The sequence below is a fragment of the Bufo gargarizans genome, chromosome 1 (assembly GCF_014858855.1).
Source record: "Bufo gargarizans isolate SCDJY-AF-19 chromosome 1, ASM1485885v1, whole genome shotgun sequence".
Classification (NCBI taxonomy): domain Eukaryota; kingdom Metazoa; phylum Chordata; class Amphibia; order Anura; family Bufonidae; genus Bufo; species Bufo gargarizans.
In genome coordinates, this window is record NC_058080.1 from 430,411,864 (window position 1) to 430,428,123 (window position 16,260).

The 16,260-nt window shown below is 43.1% G+C and overlaps 1 protein-coding gene across 1 annotated transcript in view; it reads left to right on the top strand.

Annotated features, from left to right (window-relative positions):
* Window positions 1-282: 282 nt before the first annotated feature.
* LOC122932364 overlaps window positions 283-16,260 on the top strand; it is a 106,581-nt gene continuing 90,603 nt past the window's right edge. Inside the window, exons 1-2 of the mRNA XM_044286735.1 lie at window positions 283-403; window positions 4,965-5,071. Of these exons, the coding sequence (XP_044142670.1) occupies window positions 4,996-5,071 (76 nt within the window). The 5' untranslated portion in view covers window positions 283-403; window positions 4,965-4,995. The remainder of the gene's footprint in view (window positions 404-4,964; window positions 5,072-16,260) is intronic.

Genomic DNA, 16,260 nt, shown 5'->3' on the forward strand with positions numbered 1-16,260 from the left:
TGCTCAGATGGCAGATTTATAAATCAGAAACATATGCCATGGAATCGGCTACAGGAATCAGAGGTTGACCCTCAGGTCTGTGCTGTGGATTTGTCCTTTTGTTTATATTTTTTGCAGCTATGTGGATTTACAATATGGTAGATAGTGCATAGTTCTTGTGGTGATGAGATGAAACATAATAGCAGAAAATAAAGGAAATGTCTTAATACTCTAAATTTCCTTCTGCATTTAATTTGGCAGATAATTCCCCAGTAACCTCCCAAATTCAGTAGAGATCAGACAGGAGCTGGATGTCCACAAGATCCTACTAGAGGGCAGAGAGCGGCGTATTGTATTTAGAGGTAGAAGCTGGACACTGAAGAAAGGCAATCATAAGAGGACTCTCCACATCGGAAAATTCAAGGTGAGAAACCAACGACCCTGAGGACACGGGATATGGAGGGGTGCACAGTGACTCCACCAGCAGAATACCGAGTGCAGCTCTGGAGTATAATATAGGATGTAACTCAGGGTCAGTACAAAATAAGTAATGTATGTACACAATGAGTTATCTTTTATATTATATACTATATATATTCTATATACACATTCTATATACAGTCAGGTCCATAAATATTGGGACATCGACACGGTTCTAACATTTTTGGCTCTATACACCACCACAATGGATTTGAAATGAAACAAACAAGATGTGTTTTAACTGCAGAATGTCAGCTTTAGGCCTCATGCACACGACCGTTGTGGTGTCCCGTGTCCGTTGTTCCGTTTTCCGTGATTTTCTGTGGACCCATTGACTTTCAATGGGTCCGTGGACCCATTGACTTTCTAGTCCGTGAAAAAAATAAGACCTGTCCTATTTTTTTCACGGACAATGGTTCGCGGACCCATTCAAGTCAATGGGTCCATGAAAAATCACGGAGGCACACAAGATTGTGATCCGCGTCCGCGCGTTGTTTTTTTCCAATCATTTGCATAGCAAACTTGACTTTTTTTTTTACTTTCCATCATGCCTGGAGATCCTCCAAAAATAAAGGAAGACACATGGAAACAAAAACGGACACGGATCACGGAACAACGGAACCCCTTTTTGCGGACCGCAAAAAAATACTGTTGTGTGCATGAGGCCTTAATTTGAGGGTATTTACATCCAAATCAGGTGAACGGTGCAGGAATTACAACAGTTTGCATATATGCCTCCCACTTGTTAAGGGACCAAAAGTATTGGGACAATTTGCTTCTCAGCTGTTCCATCGCCGGGTGTGTGTTATTCCCTCATTATCCCAATTACAATGAGCAGATAAAAGGTCCAGAGGTAATTTCCAGTCTGCTATTTGCATTTGGAATCTGTCGCTGTCAACTCTCAAGATGAGATCCAAAGAGCGGTCACTATCAGTGAAGCCATCATTAGGCTGAAAAACAAAACAAACCCATCAGAGAGATAGCAAAAACATTAGGCGCGGCCAAAACAACTGTTTGGGACATTCTTAAAATTAAGGAACGCACCGGTGAGCTCAGCAACACCAAAAGACCCGGAAGACTACGGAAAACAACTGTGGTGGATGAACCAGTGGTGGATCCAGAGCTTGGTCTCGGGAAGGGCACTTACAGATTATTTTCTGTCTGCCGCCACAAAACAATGGTGCTTATAGAACAGACTACACAGTGTGGAGGCATACTGTATATTGTGTGGCACAGTGTAGCGGTATACTGTGTATTGTGTGGCACAGTGTAGAGGTATACTGTATATTGTGTGGCACAGTGTAGCGGTATACTGTGTATTGTGTGGCACAGTGTAGTGGTATACTGTACATTGTGGGGCACAGTGTAGCGGTACACTGTATATTGTGTGGCACAGTGTAGCGGTATACTGTGTATTGTGTGGCACAGTGTAGCGGTATACTGTACATTGTGGGGCACAGTGTAGCGGTATACTGTATATTGTGTGGCACAGTCTATGCTATATGTGTATAACAAACATAATCCACATGAAAACTTACAATTACTTGGCCCTTGGGGATCTCGGACACCACTTCAACACTTAGGCCGGGGGCTCGGCGGAGCTGATGTTGTGCTTTATCCTAATGAGAAAGATTTCATAATAAGGATTTAGAGAAGGGGCAGTGGGGTCGCAGAGCAGGAAGAGGCTGGTGCTGCTACTAGGGTGTCATACCATGGGGGAGCCCACCATAATGCCCCCCCCCCCAGTAGAAATAATTGTTCTTATAATGTGCAAAACATACCCCCTTGTAATGCCCCAGGTGAGCTAATGTCCCCATAGTGCCCCCATAATGTGCCAGTATAAAATACCCCTATATAGTGCCCACAGTAAATGCCCCCATAGCGCTCCACACTCTCCTTCCTCCTAGTGCCCCCCAAAATGTACCAGTATAAAATGCTCCAGTAGATGCCCTCAGTGTCCCCCATAATTTTCAAGTATAAAATACCCCTTCTTAGTGCCCCCCATAGTACTCCTCTCCCCCCTTCCCCATAGAACCCACCATAATGTGTCCCAGTATAAAATTGTACTGTACAGAGCACCCCATATAAAATACCCCTTCTTTGTGGCCTCAGTAGATGCCCCTATAGTGCCCCCAATAATAATCCAGTAACAAAAGCAACCCCCCCAATCATGTGCCAGTAATAACAGCCCCCCATGTGCCAGTAATAACAGCCCCCCAAGTGTCAGTAATAACAGCCCCCCATGTGCCAGTAATAACAGCCCCCCCATGTTCCAGTATTAATACCAGTCCCCCATATGTGCCAGTATTAATAACAGCCACCCCATGTGCCAGTATTAATAACAGCCCCCCATGTGCCAGTATTAATAACAGCCCCCCATGTGCCAGTATTAATAACAGCCCCCCATGTGCCAGTATTAATAACAGCCCCCATATGTGCCAGTATTAATAACAGCCCCCCCATGTGCCAGTATTAATAACAGCCCCCCATGTGCCAGTATTAATAACAGCCCCCCCTGTGCCAGTATTAATAACAGCCCCCATGTGCTAGTATTAATAACAGCCCCCATGTGCCAGTATTAATAACAGCCCCCCATGTGCCAGTATTAATAACAGCCCCCCATGTGCCAGTATTAATAACAGCCCCCCATGTGCCAGTATTAATAACAGCCCCCCATGTGCCAGTATTAATAACAGCCCCCCCATTTGCCAGTATTAATAACATCCCCCCCATTTGCCAGTATTAATAACAGCCCCCCATTTGCCAGTATTAATAACAGCCCCCCCATGTGCCAGTATTAATAACAGCCCCCCATGTGCCAGCAATAACAGCCCCCCATGTGCCAGCAATAACAGCCCCCCCATGTGCCAGCAATAACAGCCCCCCCATGTGCCAGTAAAAGTATTGTATATATAAAAAAAACAAAAAAACAAAACACATACTTACCTCCATGTCAGCGATGCGATGCAGGCCTCTTCCGGCCTGTGTCCCGCACTGTACAGCTCAGGCGGCGCAATTACGTCATCGCGCCGCCTGCGTCGGCCTCTAATAGGCTGCAGGCACTAGTGCCCGCAGCCAATCAGAGGAAGGGAAAGGGACACGCCTCTCCTTCCCCTGCCTCAGCACAGTCATCTGTATCGCTGTCCTGAGGACGGCGATACAGATGACTATTGAGATGAACGCTTCCACAATAGAAGCGCTCATCTCCCTGTGCCCTGCTGCCGCCAGCTCGGGGGGTCAATTGCCCCGTTGCCCCCCCCCCCCTGGATCCGCCACTGGGATGAACAAATAATTATTTCCCTGGTGAAGAAAACACCCTTTACAACAGTTGGCCAGATCAAGAACACTCTCCAGGAGGTAGGTGTAAGTGTGTCAAAGTCAACAATCAAGAGAAGACTTCACCAGAGTGAATACAGAGGGTTCACCACAAGATGGAAACCATTGGTGAGCCTCAAAAACAGGAAGGCCAGATTAGAGTTTGCCAAATGACATCTAAAAAAGCCTTCATAGTTCTGGAACAACATCCTATGGACAGATGAGACCAAGATCAACTTGTACCAGAGTGATAGAAAGAGAAGAGTATGGAGAAGGAAAGGAGCTGCTCATGATCCTAAGCATACCACCTCATCAGTGAAGCATGGTGGCGGTAGTGTCATGTCGTGGGGATGTATGGCTGCCAATGGAACTGGTTCTCTTGTATTTATTGATGATGTGACTGCTGACAAAAGCAGCAGGATGAATTCTGAAGTGTTTCGGGCAATATTATCTGCTCATATTCAGCCAAATGCTTCAGAACTCATTGGACGGCGCTTCACAGTGCAGATGGACAATGACCGAAAGCATACTGCAAAAGCGACCAAAGAGTTTTTTAAGGGAAAGAAGTGGAATGTTATGCAATGGCCAAGTCAATCACCTGACCTGAATCCGGTTGAGCATGCATTTCACTTTCTGAAGACAAAACTGAAGGGAAAATGCCCCAAGAACAAGCAGGAACTGAAGACAGTTGCAGTAGAGGCCGGGCAGAGCATCACCAGGGATGAAACCCAACGTCTGGTGATGTCTATGTGTTCCAGACTTCAGGTTGTAATTGACTGCAAAGGATTTGCAACCAAGTATTAAGAAGTGAAAGTTTGATTTATGATTATTATTATGTCCCATTACTTTTGGTCCCTTAACAAGTGGGAGGCACATATGAAAACTGCTGTATTTCCTACACCGTTCACCTGATTTAGATGTAAATACCCTCAAATTAAAGCTGACAGTCTGCAGGTAAAGCACATCTTGTTCGTTTAATTTAAAATGCATTGTGGTGGTGTATAGAGCCAAAAATGTTATAATTGTGTCGATGTCCCAATATTTATGGACCTGACTGTATATACTGTGAACATTTGATTTTCAATTGTATATTGATGTGTTCTATATTCTGTTGCCTTAAAGTCATGTTTTAGTTCTTTATGTCTAAATGTCATCCTAAGGAGTCGCTCTCATGTATATTTTCCTCTTAGCTCTAGAGAAAGCAACAACCTATCACATAATATGGGGTGCACAATATTTGGCTATCTTTTGGACTGTTATTTGGCATCAATTCTGATTGGATCTCAGCTGTGGAGCAGTAAGTATAATCTTATATGCTTTGTTTATGGTATATTACTGTGTACTTTGCTACGTAAATTGTCTCAATAGAATGTTATCTTCCCTTTGGGAAGAAGTAGAGAGACATGAGGTAATGGTCTGTTGGGAAAAAATCTCAGTCTTCCAAGTGCAAGAAAACTTCCAGCCTTTAGGCAAGCTCTGTCTACATGCCCTGTTAAAAAATATGGACGTCATAGATTTGTGGTCCCCCTCTTGTGACCCCCCCTTCTCTGAGCCTAAAATAGAGCTACTGTTGCTGGGGCCTGCAACCAAACTCCTGGCAAGCAGCTGATCCCAATGATGGCACCAAACTGAACGGAGTTGTCTCTCATGAGCACCATTTGGATAGAGACTACTTAACCATCCTCTGAATTTGGATGATAGGTGCCTAATAGGCGGAAAAAGATTTGTCCACAGATTGAAGTCTTTGTTACAATACCTCTTCACTTTATAAGACTTATAAGGGTTGATCTCCAATGAGACCTGATTATTTAGTCTCAGGTGTAATTTAATGCTTTGAGAAGACAAGTGTTGTGGTCTTCAATCTGGGTGCCCAAAGAGATTTTTAGGTCATCTAAAGGCTGTTTTGCTAGAATTACGGACACTTAAAAAAGGCTGCACTTTAAGTCATTTGTACCACCAATAATTATGGGGAATATGGTTGATGAACTTCAAGAATTTATTATCAACCAATAGGTGTTTTTGACAATGTAGATAATTGCGATCAACCAAGACTTTGTTACGTGAGGATATTCCCAATGCTAATGTGTCTGTGATGGCAGTGGATGTGGAGCTACTGTGTCAACCAACGGATCTGGGTTACTCCGAAGGACTTTTTCCTGGCACTTCCCTGGTATTTACTCTTTAACCTCTAAACAGGGATTTAGACTTTGCTGCAGGGGAGCTGCCTGGCCGCTACCTCCTGTAGTAGTTTTTGTGTAATTGACAGCTGACCCACAGAGGTCAGAGACAGAGATGCAGGGCACTAAGGCGTCACGCAGAATCATAGTCAAGGATAGGCCAAGGTCAGAGCTGGAAGAGTACGACCAATACTGTAATAGTTCAAAGGTCAGTGTGGGCAGTCTATGTGAAAACTGGCAGTGGTAGGTACAAGGGCAGATAGCAGATGGGAACACCTTTGTCATGGACGTAGCACACTAAAGTAATCTTTTTTCTAAGGCACCCTCCCACTGGGGAAGGTGCCAGAAATACCCCAGGATTGCCAGCCATTGGCTGGGGAAGATTAGGGTGCACGCACTAGCCTCTTGAGAGCCAGAGGGGCAAGCACATGCACCACTGCCTATGGACAGAGAAGGAGGAGCCTGGCCAGCAAGCAGGCCATAGCCTGTATGGAGGGGAAAAGCAGAGTCTATGGCTGTGCCCTCCCAGAGGGAGACAATGGGAGGTAGGTCTGACCACCGGGTGAGTGGATCGGAACAGCAGCAGCTCTCAGCCTCTAACAGTGTCTATACAAGGTTTTTATGTGATAGCAGCGGACAGAGATGTATCTGCTAGTGTGAAGAAGAAATAGGATGTCCTAGATCCTTTTGCTAATTTGAAATTATGTAACCAGGGAGTTGCTAGGGTATCAAAAGTTCTGTCCCCAAGCCCTAATGCATATGTGCTAAATTCCCAATCAATCCTCCCCTTCCCCCGACTCATTGCTAATGGAACTACATTCAGGGCTACCATATATACAGGAGAATACAGCACTACATACCTGTTATATCCAGTGATGTCTCCTCTAAATATTCAAGTTCTCATTAGTCATCTTCTCCATTTGGCCCAAGACTTCTTTCATCCATTTTATGTCTGTTCAGAGTACAGAGGTGTCGCCAAAATGTTATTGTGAAGAAATATCAGTACAGATAGCCCCCACCCATACTAATTGCTTTCCGTAAGTCCCACCATTTGTAATTCTCTCCCAGAGTGCCCTCATTACTAATAGTTCCCCTTCTGAGGACAATGCTCCCTGAGAGCGCCCCCATTAGCAGTAGTGTCATCCATGTTTTGCCCAATAATATTAATGCCCCCATAGAACCACCGGTAATAATAATTAGGCTTCAGTGAATCAAGTTTCCGATCATAGATCCGAAGTGGAGTCGTTCAAAATGCTGTTTCCGTACAGTATTAAAATGTATTGGCTCAGTGTAGGCAATGTTCGTATTGTCCAAAGTCACTCAATACTTGGATAAATTACTACTGTATTCATGTCTGTGTATTTTAAATCAGTTTAAAACAGAAATCGGAAGTGGGCTTTGGTACTAGCTGGTACCTCAGTACCAAAGCCCACTTCGCAGATATGAATACAGTAGTAATTCACCGAAGTCTCACGTGATTTCGGGAGATACAAACTTTGCCTGCACAGAGCTAATACATTTTTATGCTGTACGGAAACAGCATTAAAACAAAGCTTTTGAACAAATTGACTTTGGATCTATGATCTGAAGGTCGATTCGCTCAAGCCTAGTAATAATGCCCCATAGTGACCTCAGTAATGATAAAGCTCTCCAAAATTCCCTCGTAAAGTGCTTCCAGTAGTTATGATGTGTCCCCCTTATAGTGCCATTGTTAGCTGTAATGTGTCTATCTCGAGTGCTCTCAATGCCTATAATGTCCCCCTGTATAGCCCTTGTACTTATAATTAGTGTTAATCACGAATATTCTAATCACAAATTTTTTACGCGAATATCGCCACTTCGAGAATTTGCAAAGATTATAAATATAGTGCTATATATTCGTAATTGCAAATATTCTATATCTTTTTTTTCATCAGTAAGCTCCTTTCTTGCTTGTGGGCCAATGAGAAGGCAGCAATGTCTGTCAGAGCTTAGCAACATTCCTAGCAACCAATAGGAAAGTTGCCGACCCCTTAAGAACCCCCCCCAGCAGCCATTTTCTGCTGTTTTTGCAGAACTGAAAGAGAGAGAGCAGTGACATTGCTGTGCTCTGTGCTTTCACCTGGATCCTGTTCCTTATCCAATTACATTTGATAGTTAGTTAGCTCATATATATATAATACAGATAGTTAGTGGGAGATAGTCAGTGTAGGTTATATCCTGATATAGTGTGGCTGATAGGTTCCAGTGCAGGGTGTTAGGTAGTGTGATAGGGATTACTGTTTCTCTGCTGTCCATACATACATGCTACATAGTGCTGTGATGTCACAAGAATACTTAGTGCACCAATCAGTAATATCTGCTCAGACCTGATAAAATGTGAAGTAAATATGTGCTGATTTGCGCAATCATGAAAATAATGACTGGAGATCACGAATTTTTCTGCGAATATTATGTGAAAAATTTGCGAAATATTGTGAAAACGAATATTGCTTATGCCACTCATCACTACTTATAATGTGCCCCCTCAATATTACAGTTATACTGCGCCCCTCTCCTCTTGTAATGCCCCCTATAGTGACCAGCCCCAGGAGCAGGGTCGGACTGAGGTTTCTTCGGCCCACCAGAGGAAGTTATTCTCTAGGCCCAGTGCCCATATCATCAATAAAATCTAATAGGTTGTGATTCAAAGAAATAAGCCCTAGCGGCAATTTATTGTCTCCAAAGGCAGCTTCAAATGTTTTTTTTTTCTCCTGGACATTTGGCATCCACTATGGTATCAAAGCCTGGGCCCACCAGAAGGTTTATCTGGTACACTGGTGGACCCATCTGATGCTAGCTAGTAATATATTCCTCAGTGACAGAAAAAAAATATTCAACTGCTTTCATCTGCAAAGTAGGTCACAGCCTAAGCTGCTAGCGACCGTGTGCTAGCAGTTGCCATGACATAATCATGTTGCCAGTGTCCAGCGATGACGTCATTGTACTGCTGAAGGACCGGTGCAGGCAATCGCGACTTCCCACGCTGTGCTACTGTATCACAGGCCTCAGGCCTAGTTGCCATGTTGTCTATAAGAGTGAATGGCAGACACAGGAACTATTAGCTGCCATACCCGACTGTACTAGTCTATTGTATCGCCCTTCTGAAGACATCTGTGTAGCTCTCAACCATCCTGGATCTGGCAAAACAGTTCCAGATTTCGGTGGTTCCGGAACGGCCAAAGTATGTCCCACCTTTAGGGTGCATTCACATCACCGTTTAGTTTCCGAGGGGTTAATAGAGGGAGGGGGCTCCCTCTCTCCACCATCGGGGCTGCCGCGCTGCAATGGTGCAATGAGCAGGACACTGGTACAGTGGCCAATGATACAGTGGGTCAGGATATGTGTATATAGGTTTATGGTTTGTTCGTGACGCCAATTGCAGCTTGCGCAGGTACTGTAGCAGGGCCCTTTAAGATGTTATAGCTCACTTACCAGGTAAGGAATGCCAGAGGGGGATGATGTCTCTGTGTAGTGTCAACGGTGTCTCCTACCTGGGTACGGCTGGACTCCTGGATCCTGGCTCACTTGCAATAAAATGAGTGTTGTTAATAACGGAGGAATGAGTGTTGTTAGTAACTGAGGAACTTTGGTAATAGTAAATGAGATCCAGACTGCAGATATAATCCAACTTGTCTTTTCTTAATGGCAACAGATATCCATATGAGTTACAGCTTTAGTCTTGGGTCCCAGCAGGTATTGGCAATATGGGGCAGGAATTTATATATATTCTGCTTCTTGTCATATGCCTAGAGAATCTGGCAGGTATCTATCTTCTGCTCTGTCTGTCTTCTGCTTAGTATGGGCCTGACTAGCTGAGGAGGAATTTGGCTTCTCCTGGACTCTGGATAAGTACTCACAGGACTGCTCGCAGGGAATTATGTCTTCCTGGAGATCTGTAGTTCTAGAGGGTTGCTTGCTTGTCAACAGCTGAGGTAGGTGACTCAGGCTGGGAAGAGTGATCCTTGGCCTCAGCCGAGGCTGGATCCTAGGTTGGGATCCCTGTGACTGAGAACTCCTACTAACACAGCCTGCCCCTGGCAGGGGTGGCTGGTACACTAACTAACTTACTTCTCCTCCTTATGAGACAGGACATGGGAACATCCCACTTCTGCTCATACAGGGGAGACTAGATTGGAATAAACTATTCCAGCCTAGGTATACTAAACTGGCTATTTACCTGATCACCAATTGCCGCTACCTGCTGGTTGTACAGGGAAATTACAGCATGATATATGAAACATGCATAAAATGTATATATACAGGGAAATTCAATGTTAGATTACACAAGATGACAATACATATACACCTGAAATGTTGTAGCAGGGAAACAGAAAAAAGCCATTTTTGTCACCTTACATCACAAAAAGTGCAACACCAAGAGATCAAATAGGTGTATATCAAACAAAATGGTACCAATAAAACCGTCACCTCATCCCGCAAAAAATGAGACCGTACATAAGAAAATCGCTCAAAAAAAAAACTATAGTTCTTGAGATACTAAAAACATACTTTTTTTATTTCAAATATGCTATTATTGTGTTAAAGTGAAATAAATAAAAAAAAGTGTACATATTAGGTATCGCCGCATCCGTAATAACCTGCTCGATAAAAATATCACATGACCTAACCCCTCACATCGTAAAAAACAAAAAGTGCCAAAAAAGCCATTTTTGCCACCTTACATCACAAAAAGTGCAACAGCAAGCGATCAAAAAGGCTTATGACCCGCAAAGTACTACCAATCAAGCCGTCACCTCATCCCGCAAAAATGAAACCCTATTTAAGATAATCGCCCAAAAAAAAAGCTATGGCTTTCAGACTATGGAGACACTAAAACATCATTTATTGGGTTTCAGAAATGCTATTATTGTGTAAAACTTAAATAAATAAGAAAAAGTATACATATTAGGTATTGCCACGTCCGTAACGATCTGCTCTATAAAACTGTCACATGACCCAACCCCTTAGATAAACGCTGTAAAAATAAATAAATAAAAACTGTTCCAAAAAAGCCAATTTTTTTGGTCACCTTGCCCCATAAAGTGTAATAATGAATGATCAAAAAATCCTATGTACCCAAAAATGATACCAATAAAAACCTCAACTCTTTCTGCAATAAACGAGCCCCTGTACAAAACGATCGGCAGAAAAATAAAAAAACATATGGCGTTCAGAAAATGGACACACAAAAACATAATTTATTTTTCAAAATTGCTTTATTATGTAAAACTGAAACAAACAAACAAAGAAAGTAGACATATTTGATATCATTGCGTCCGTAACAACCTGCTGTATAAAAATAGCACATGATCTACCCTGTCAGATGAATCTTGTAAAAGAAATTTAAAAAAACTGTGCCAAAACAGCCATTTTTCTGTTACCTTACCTCACAAAGAACTTTATATAGAGCAATTAAAAATCATATGTACCCCAAAATAGTAGCAATAAAAATTGCACCTTATCCCCTAGTTTCCAAAATAGGGTCACTTTTTGGGAGTTTCTACTGTAAGGGTGCATCAGGGGGGCTTTAAATGGACATGGCATCTAAAACCAGTTTAGCAAAATCTGCCTTCCAAAAACCATACGGCGTTCCTTTCCTTCTGCGCCCTGCCGTGCGCCCTTACATCACTTAACGACCACATATGGGGTGTTTCTGTAAACTGTGTATGTATAAATAGGGGCACACTGCAAATGGGAGTACTAAATCCACTAAGCGGATGTAATTTATTAAAAGGTACAAATTAAAATGCTAACACATAAAATACTATAGTAGGCCGCACACCGCCTGGAACCAGCGCTGGTACAACGCGGTGAAGAAGGGTAAGACCCAGCTCCTATTTAGGAGTGCTGCCGGTTCTTTTGTGCACTTGCAGGCACAGCTGCTGTAGCAGCTTCTAAGGTACCAATGACTGTTTTTTTTATCTAATTAAAGCACGTACTGGATTATACCTGGACGTTAAATGTAATGATGATATAGTCCTCCACAGTGTTATAGTCACCTGCTCATACCACATTCGGCAGGTTGAATGCACTAGTTGATTGACTTTTTGCCTAAGCTGGACGATCCTAGAGGCATTTCCGCCCGGCAGTGTGTTATTGAAAACAAAAGAGCCCCCGTGCCCTGCGTGATTTAGCTCCGATGCTAGCCTCAGGGGGGCTGCCTGGGTGAAAATAAGGGCATGTTTTATACCTGCAAAATGACAATTACAATACTCTTCCTCTTTGAGATTACTCAAAGGAAATTGACAAATGAGAACCAACCACATACACTGATCATCATGCCTTCCCGTATTTAGTTTCTTTTTTTTTTTTAAGCTATTACCTTTAGTATATGTGACATTTCCATAGAAATGCATAATGTTTAGTGACTGTTTGTTTGTAGTTTTGATTACGTCATGTTTTATTGCTATATAAGCTATGGGCACATATCCGGTTTTGTGACATTCAGAACCTTTATTTTCATAACTGAATATTATATCTGGCTGGTACGTGGGCAGCTTGTGTGCAGATAAAGGAGAATCGCAGCAGGCGAAAGAAGGAAATGTCTACAGACAAGTTGCTTCATAACAGGAGTGAGTAACTGTGGTAATCCCTCATATCCCTTAATGGATGCTACAGTAAACAGGGCAGAGAACATACTGGGGTCAAAAAACAGAATAGATTTGTTACATTCCAATAATCAGTCACTGTACCCGATGGTAAAACTGCTAAACCGTTGGATTTCTCAACCCCATCCAGCAGTGAACTTAAAGCAAACCCTGGCTTCTCAGAAGTCAGCAAAGGTGGCGTCCAATGTACCCCTAAAAAAGCTAAATCCTTAGCACAGCTCCTGTGCCCCAGTCTGTTTGTGGACAGGGCTGGTGGACCCGCTCAGTCTACCTGTGTGCAGTATATAGCAGAGGTGGCCAACCTTACGGACACAAAGAGCAAGAAAAAAAACTGTATGACTACCAGGAGCCACAAGCTATACATCGCACTGTTGTGATTTTTTTTTCTGTTACGGCGTTCACCGCATAGGAATATTTTTTTTATATATTTTTTTTTTTTTTTATATAAATTTTTTTATTTCAATGTAAGTAAAACATAACAAGGTACATATGTAGGCATCTTGTATGTCAAGCATGACGAAGATTGATACATTGGAAGAGACTTCAATGTTATAAGAAGCATATCACACAGTTCAGATACAATCATCTATGAGACAAAGTACACATTAAAGTTGTACATGAGCTATGGTGGAAGTACAATTTGCACTAGTGTTGTACGGTTAACATGAGTAAGAAGCAGTCTCTCATTTGGGGTGTCTATACTCTGACCACATTTTCCAGCGTTTACAGAAATATAGTGGGTGCGTGTTTCCCAGGATGAAATCTCCTCGAACCGATATATTTGGTCAACTTTTAACTTCCACTGTTCAAGTGTAGGGATAGAGGTCGATAGCCATAGGATAGGGACCAAAAGTCTGGCTGCAATCAAAAGTTGTCTAAAGAGCGCTGGAGGATAGGGAGGGGTTGTTTGGGTATTCAAGTTTAGCAATGCCAAAGAAGGGGATGGCTGTATGTTAGTGTGGCAAATCTGGTTGCAAAGGTTGAAGATATCCTTCCACCATTTATTGATCATAGGACAGGCCCACCATATGTGAAAGAATGACCCCCTGTCTTTCAGGCATCTCCAGCATTCATCTGACGCTGTGCTCGAATAAAGGGATGTCACATCAGGAGTCTTGTACCACCTAGTTAAGAGTTTGTACCCATTCTCCTGTATACGGACACAGCGGGAGGACTTGTGTGGGGCCAATAGTAGTTTGGGCAAGTCAGCTATTGAAAGGTTTACGGCTAGATCTTTTTCCCATCTGCAGATGAAAGCTGGTTTGACGAGCAACGGGAGGGTATTAAGTTTATGATATAACTGTGAGATTAGTTTTTTAGGGGGGATGGGGTGAGCGATGAGGGATTCCACCCAAACCAAAGGACGATGTTGGTCGCTGCTCGTGATATGCTGCGAGATGAATGAATGTAGGTGCATTATGAACGGCGAAAACTGGTGTGGGAGGTTCAGATTTGTTTGAATCGCATCTATAGTGGGAGGGTGATTATCATGTTGAAGAAGTGTAAAGATAGAGGTGGTTGATTCCCTGATGGCACGCGGAGTACAATCTCTTATCACTGGGAGGGAGGCGCCTATCACATCTCCTATTGAGAGAAGTGGTGACGGAAAGGGTATCCCACAATGTGTGGATTGAAAGTATTTCCACGCCTGAAGGGTAGCTTGAATTAGTGGATAAGGGGAGGAAGGGATGCTGGTTATTCCGGGAGTTCCTAGCAGGAGTGAGCGGAAGGGTTGTTTCACCAGGTCCTGTTCCATAGCTGCCCAGGGTTTAAGGTTAGAGGTTCTAAGCCATTCTACTGCTCTAGACATCAGAATAGCTTTGCCGTAAAGCTCAGGATCTGGAAAAGCTATGCCTCCTGTATGTTTGGGGTGGGATAAAAGGGAGTAGGAGATTCTTGGTTTCTTCTGATTCCAAACAAATGAACTGAAGAGTTTCCTAAGGGAAACATAGTATGATTTAGGGACCGGAATAGGCAGGACCTGCTGGAGGTAGGTAAGGCGAGGAAGTATCAATGAAACCAAGAGGTTTTTACGGCCAAACCAGGAAATAGTAGGGATGTTTAGCCTATTTATTTCCGCAGTTATAGATTGTAGTAGGGGAAGATAGTTGAGAGCAAAAAGTTCAGAGGGATTGGAGCTAACTTTAATTCCTAAATAAGTGAGGTGGGGAGATGACCAATTGAATGGAGAGTGCTTTTTAAGACTTAGCTGGTTATGTAGTGATATCTTTATACATTTAACTAGGGACTTTTGCTTATTTATCTTAAAATTAGATAAAAGGCTGTAGGTATCTAGATGTTTTTGGATTATGGGAAGTGAGGTGTTTGGGTTAGAGGTCATGATCATAATGTCGTCAGCAAAGGCCGCAAGTTTATGATCACGACCTCCCAATGTCACTCCATGGATATCCTGATCTGCTCTCAGTCTGATAAGGAGAGGCTCCAATGCTAATACAAACAGCAGGGGCGATAGAGGACATCCCTGGCGGGTACCATTTTTTATCCTAAAAGAGTCAGTTAAGTCTCCATTGATCAAAACCGACGCTGACGCTTGGGCGTACATTGCAAACGTAGCTTGTGCAAAGGGACCAGGCAGGTCAAAACCAGACAGTACTTTCTTCAGGTATTCCCAACTAATTCGGTCGAATGCTTTCTCCGCTTCAGTGCTCAGGAGAAGTAGTGGCTTGGAGTGGTGGGCAGAATAAAAGATCGCATTCAAGACCCTAGTCGTATTGTCCCTACCCTCTCTACCTCTGACAAAGCCCACCTGGTCCCCATGCACAAGCGTGGGAAGAAGGGAGGCAAGGTGATTTGCCAACATTTTCGCAAGCAGTTTAAGATCTATATTAAGGAGTGATATGGGTCTATAGCTTGCACAGTGTTTAGGGTTTTTCCCTTCTTTGGGGATCAGGGTTATGTGGGCCATCGTCATATCTCTAGAAAGCTGTTTCCCCTTTAGAGCTGAATTACAGACCGAGAGCAGATGAGAGAGGACTATGTGTTGATACGTTTTATAGTAGTATACTGGGAACCCGTCTGGGCCTGGGCTTTTGCCATGGGGAGATTGCTTTAGAGCAAAGGTTAATTCTTCTAATGTAAATTGGGAAGCTAAATTGAGTTTTTGTTCTGGGGAGAGCCTGGGAAGAGAGATTGATTCCAAAAAGGATTTAAGAAGGTCTGAGTGAGAATCTGGGTTCAGAGTTGGGGGAAGATTATAAAGAGACTCATAAAAAGCACGGAATTGGGCCGCCAATCAGTTTTGAAGAGTATAGGGGTTCGCCCTGGGAGGACTCCATCTGGTGTATATAGTTTGTAGAACGCCTGTCTCTTATTCTACGCATCATAAATTTAGACGCCTTGTCTCCATGTGCGAAAAATTTATGCTGCGAGTTCAAGAAATACTTAGCAGTAGACTGGTGCATAAGAGATTTCAATTCTGCTTTTAGCGCCGAAAGTTCAGCAAATTGTGTCTCTGAGAGAGATCTTTTATGCATTTTTTCTAGTGAGAATATCTTGCTGATTAGGGAGTCTATTTTCTTATTTCTTTCTTTTTTCAAGAAGGCCCCCAGGCTAATGAAATGTCCTCTGATATAAGGTTTGTGGGCATCCCACAGTGACTGTTCTGAAACTTCAGGGAGGTTGTTGAGGGAGAAGTATTCTTTAAGGAGCCCAGAGATCTT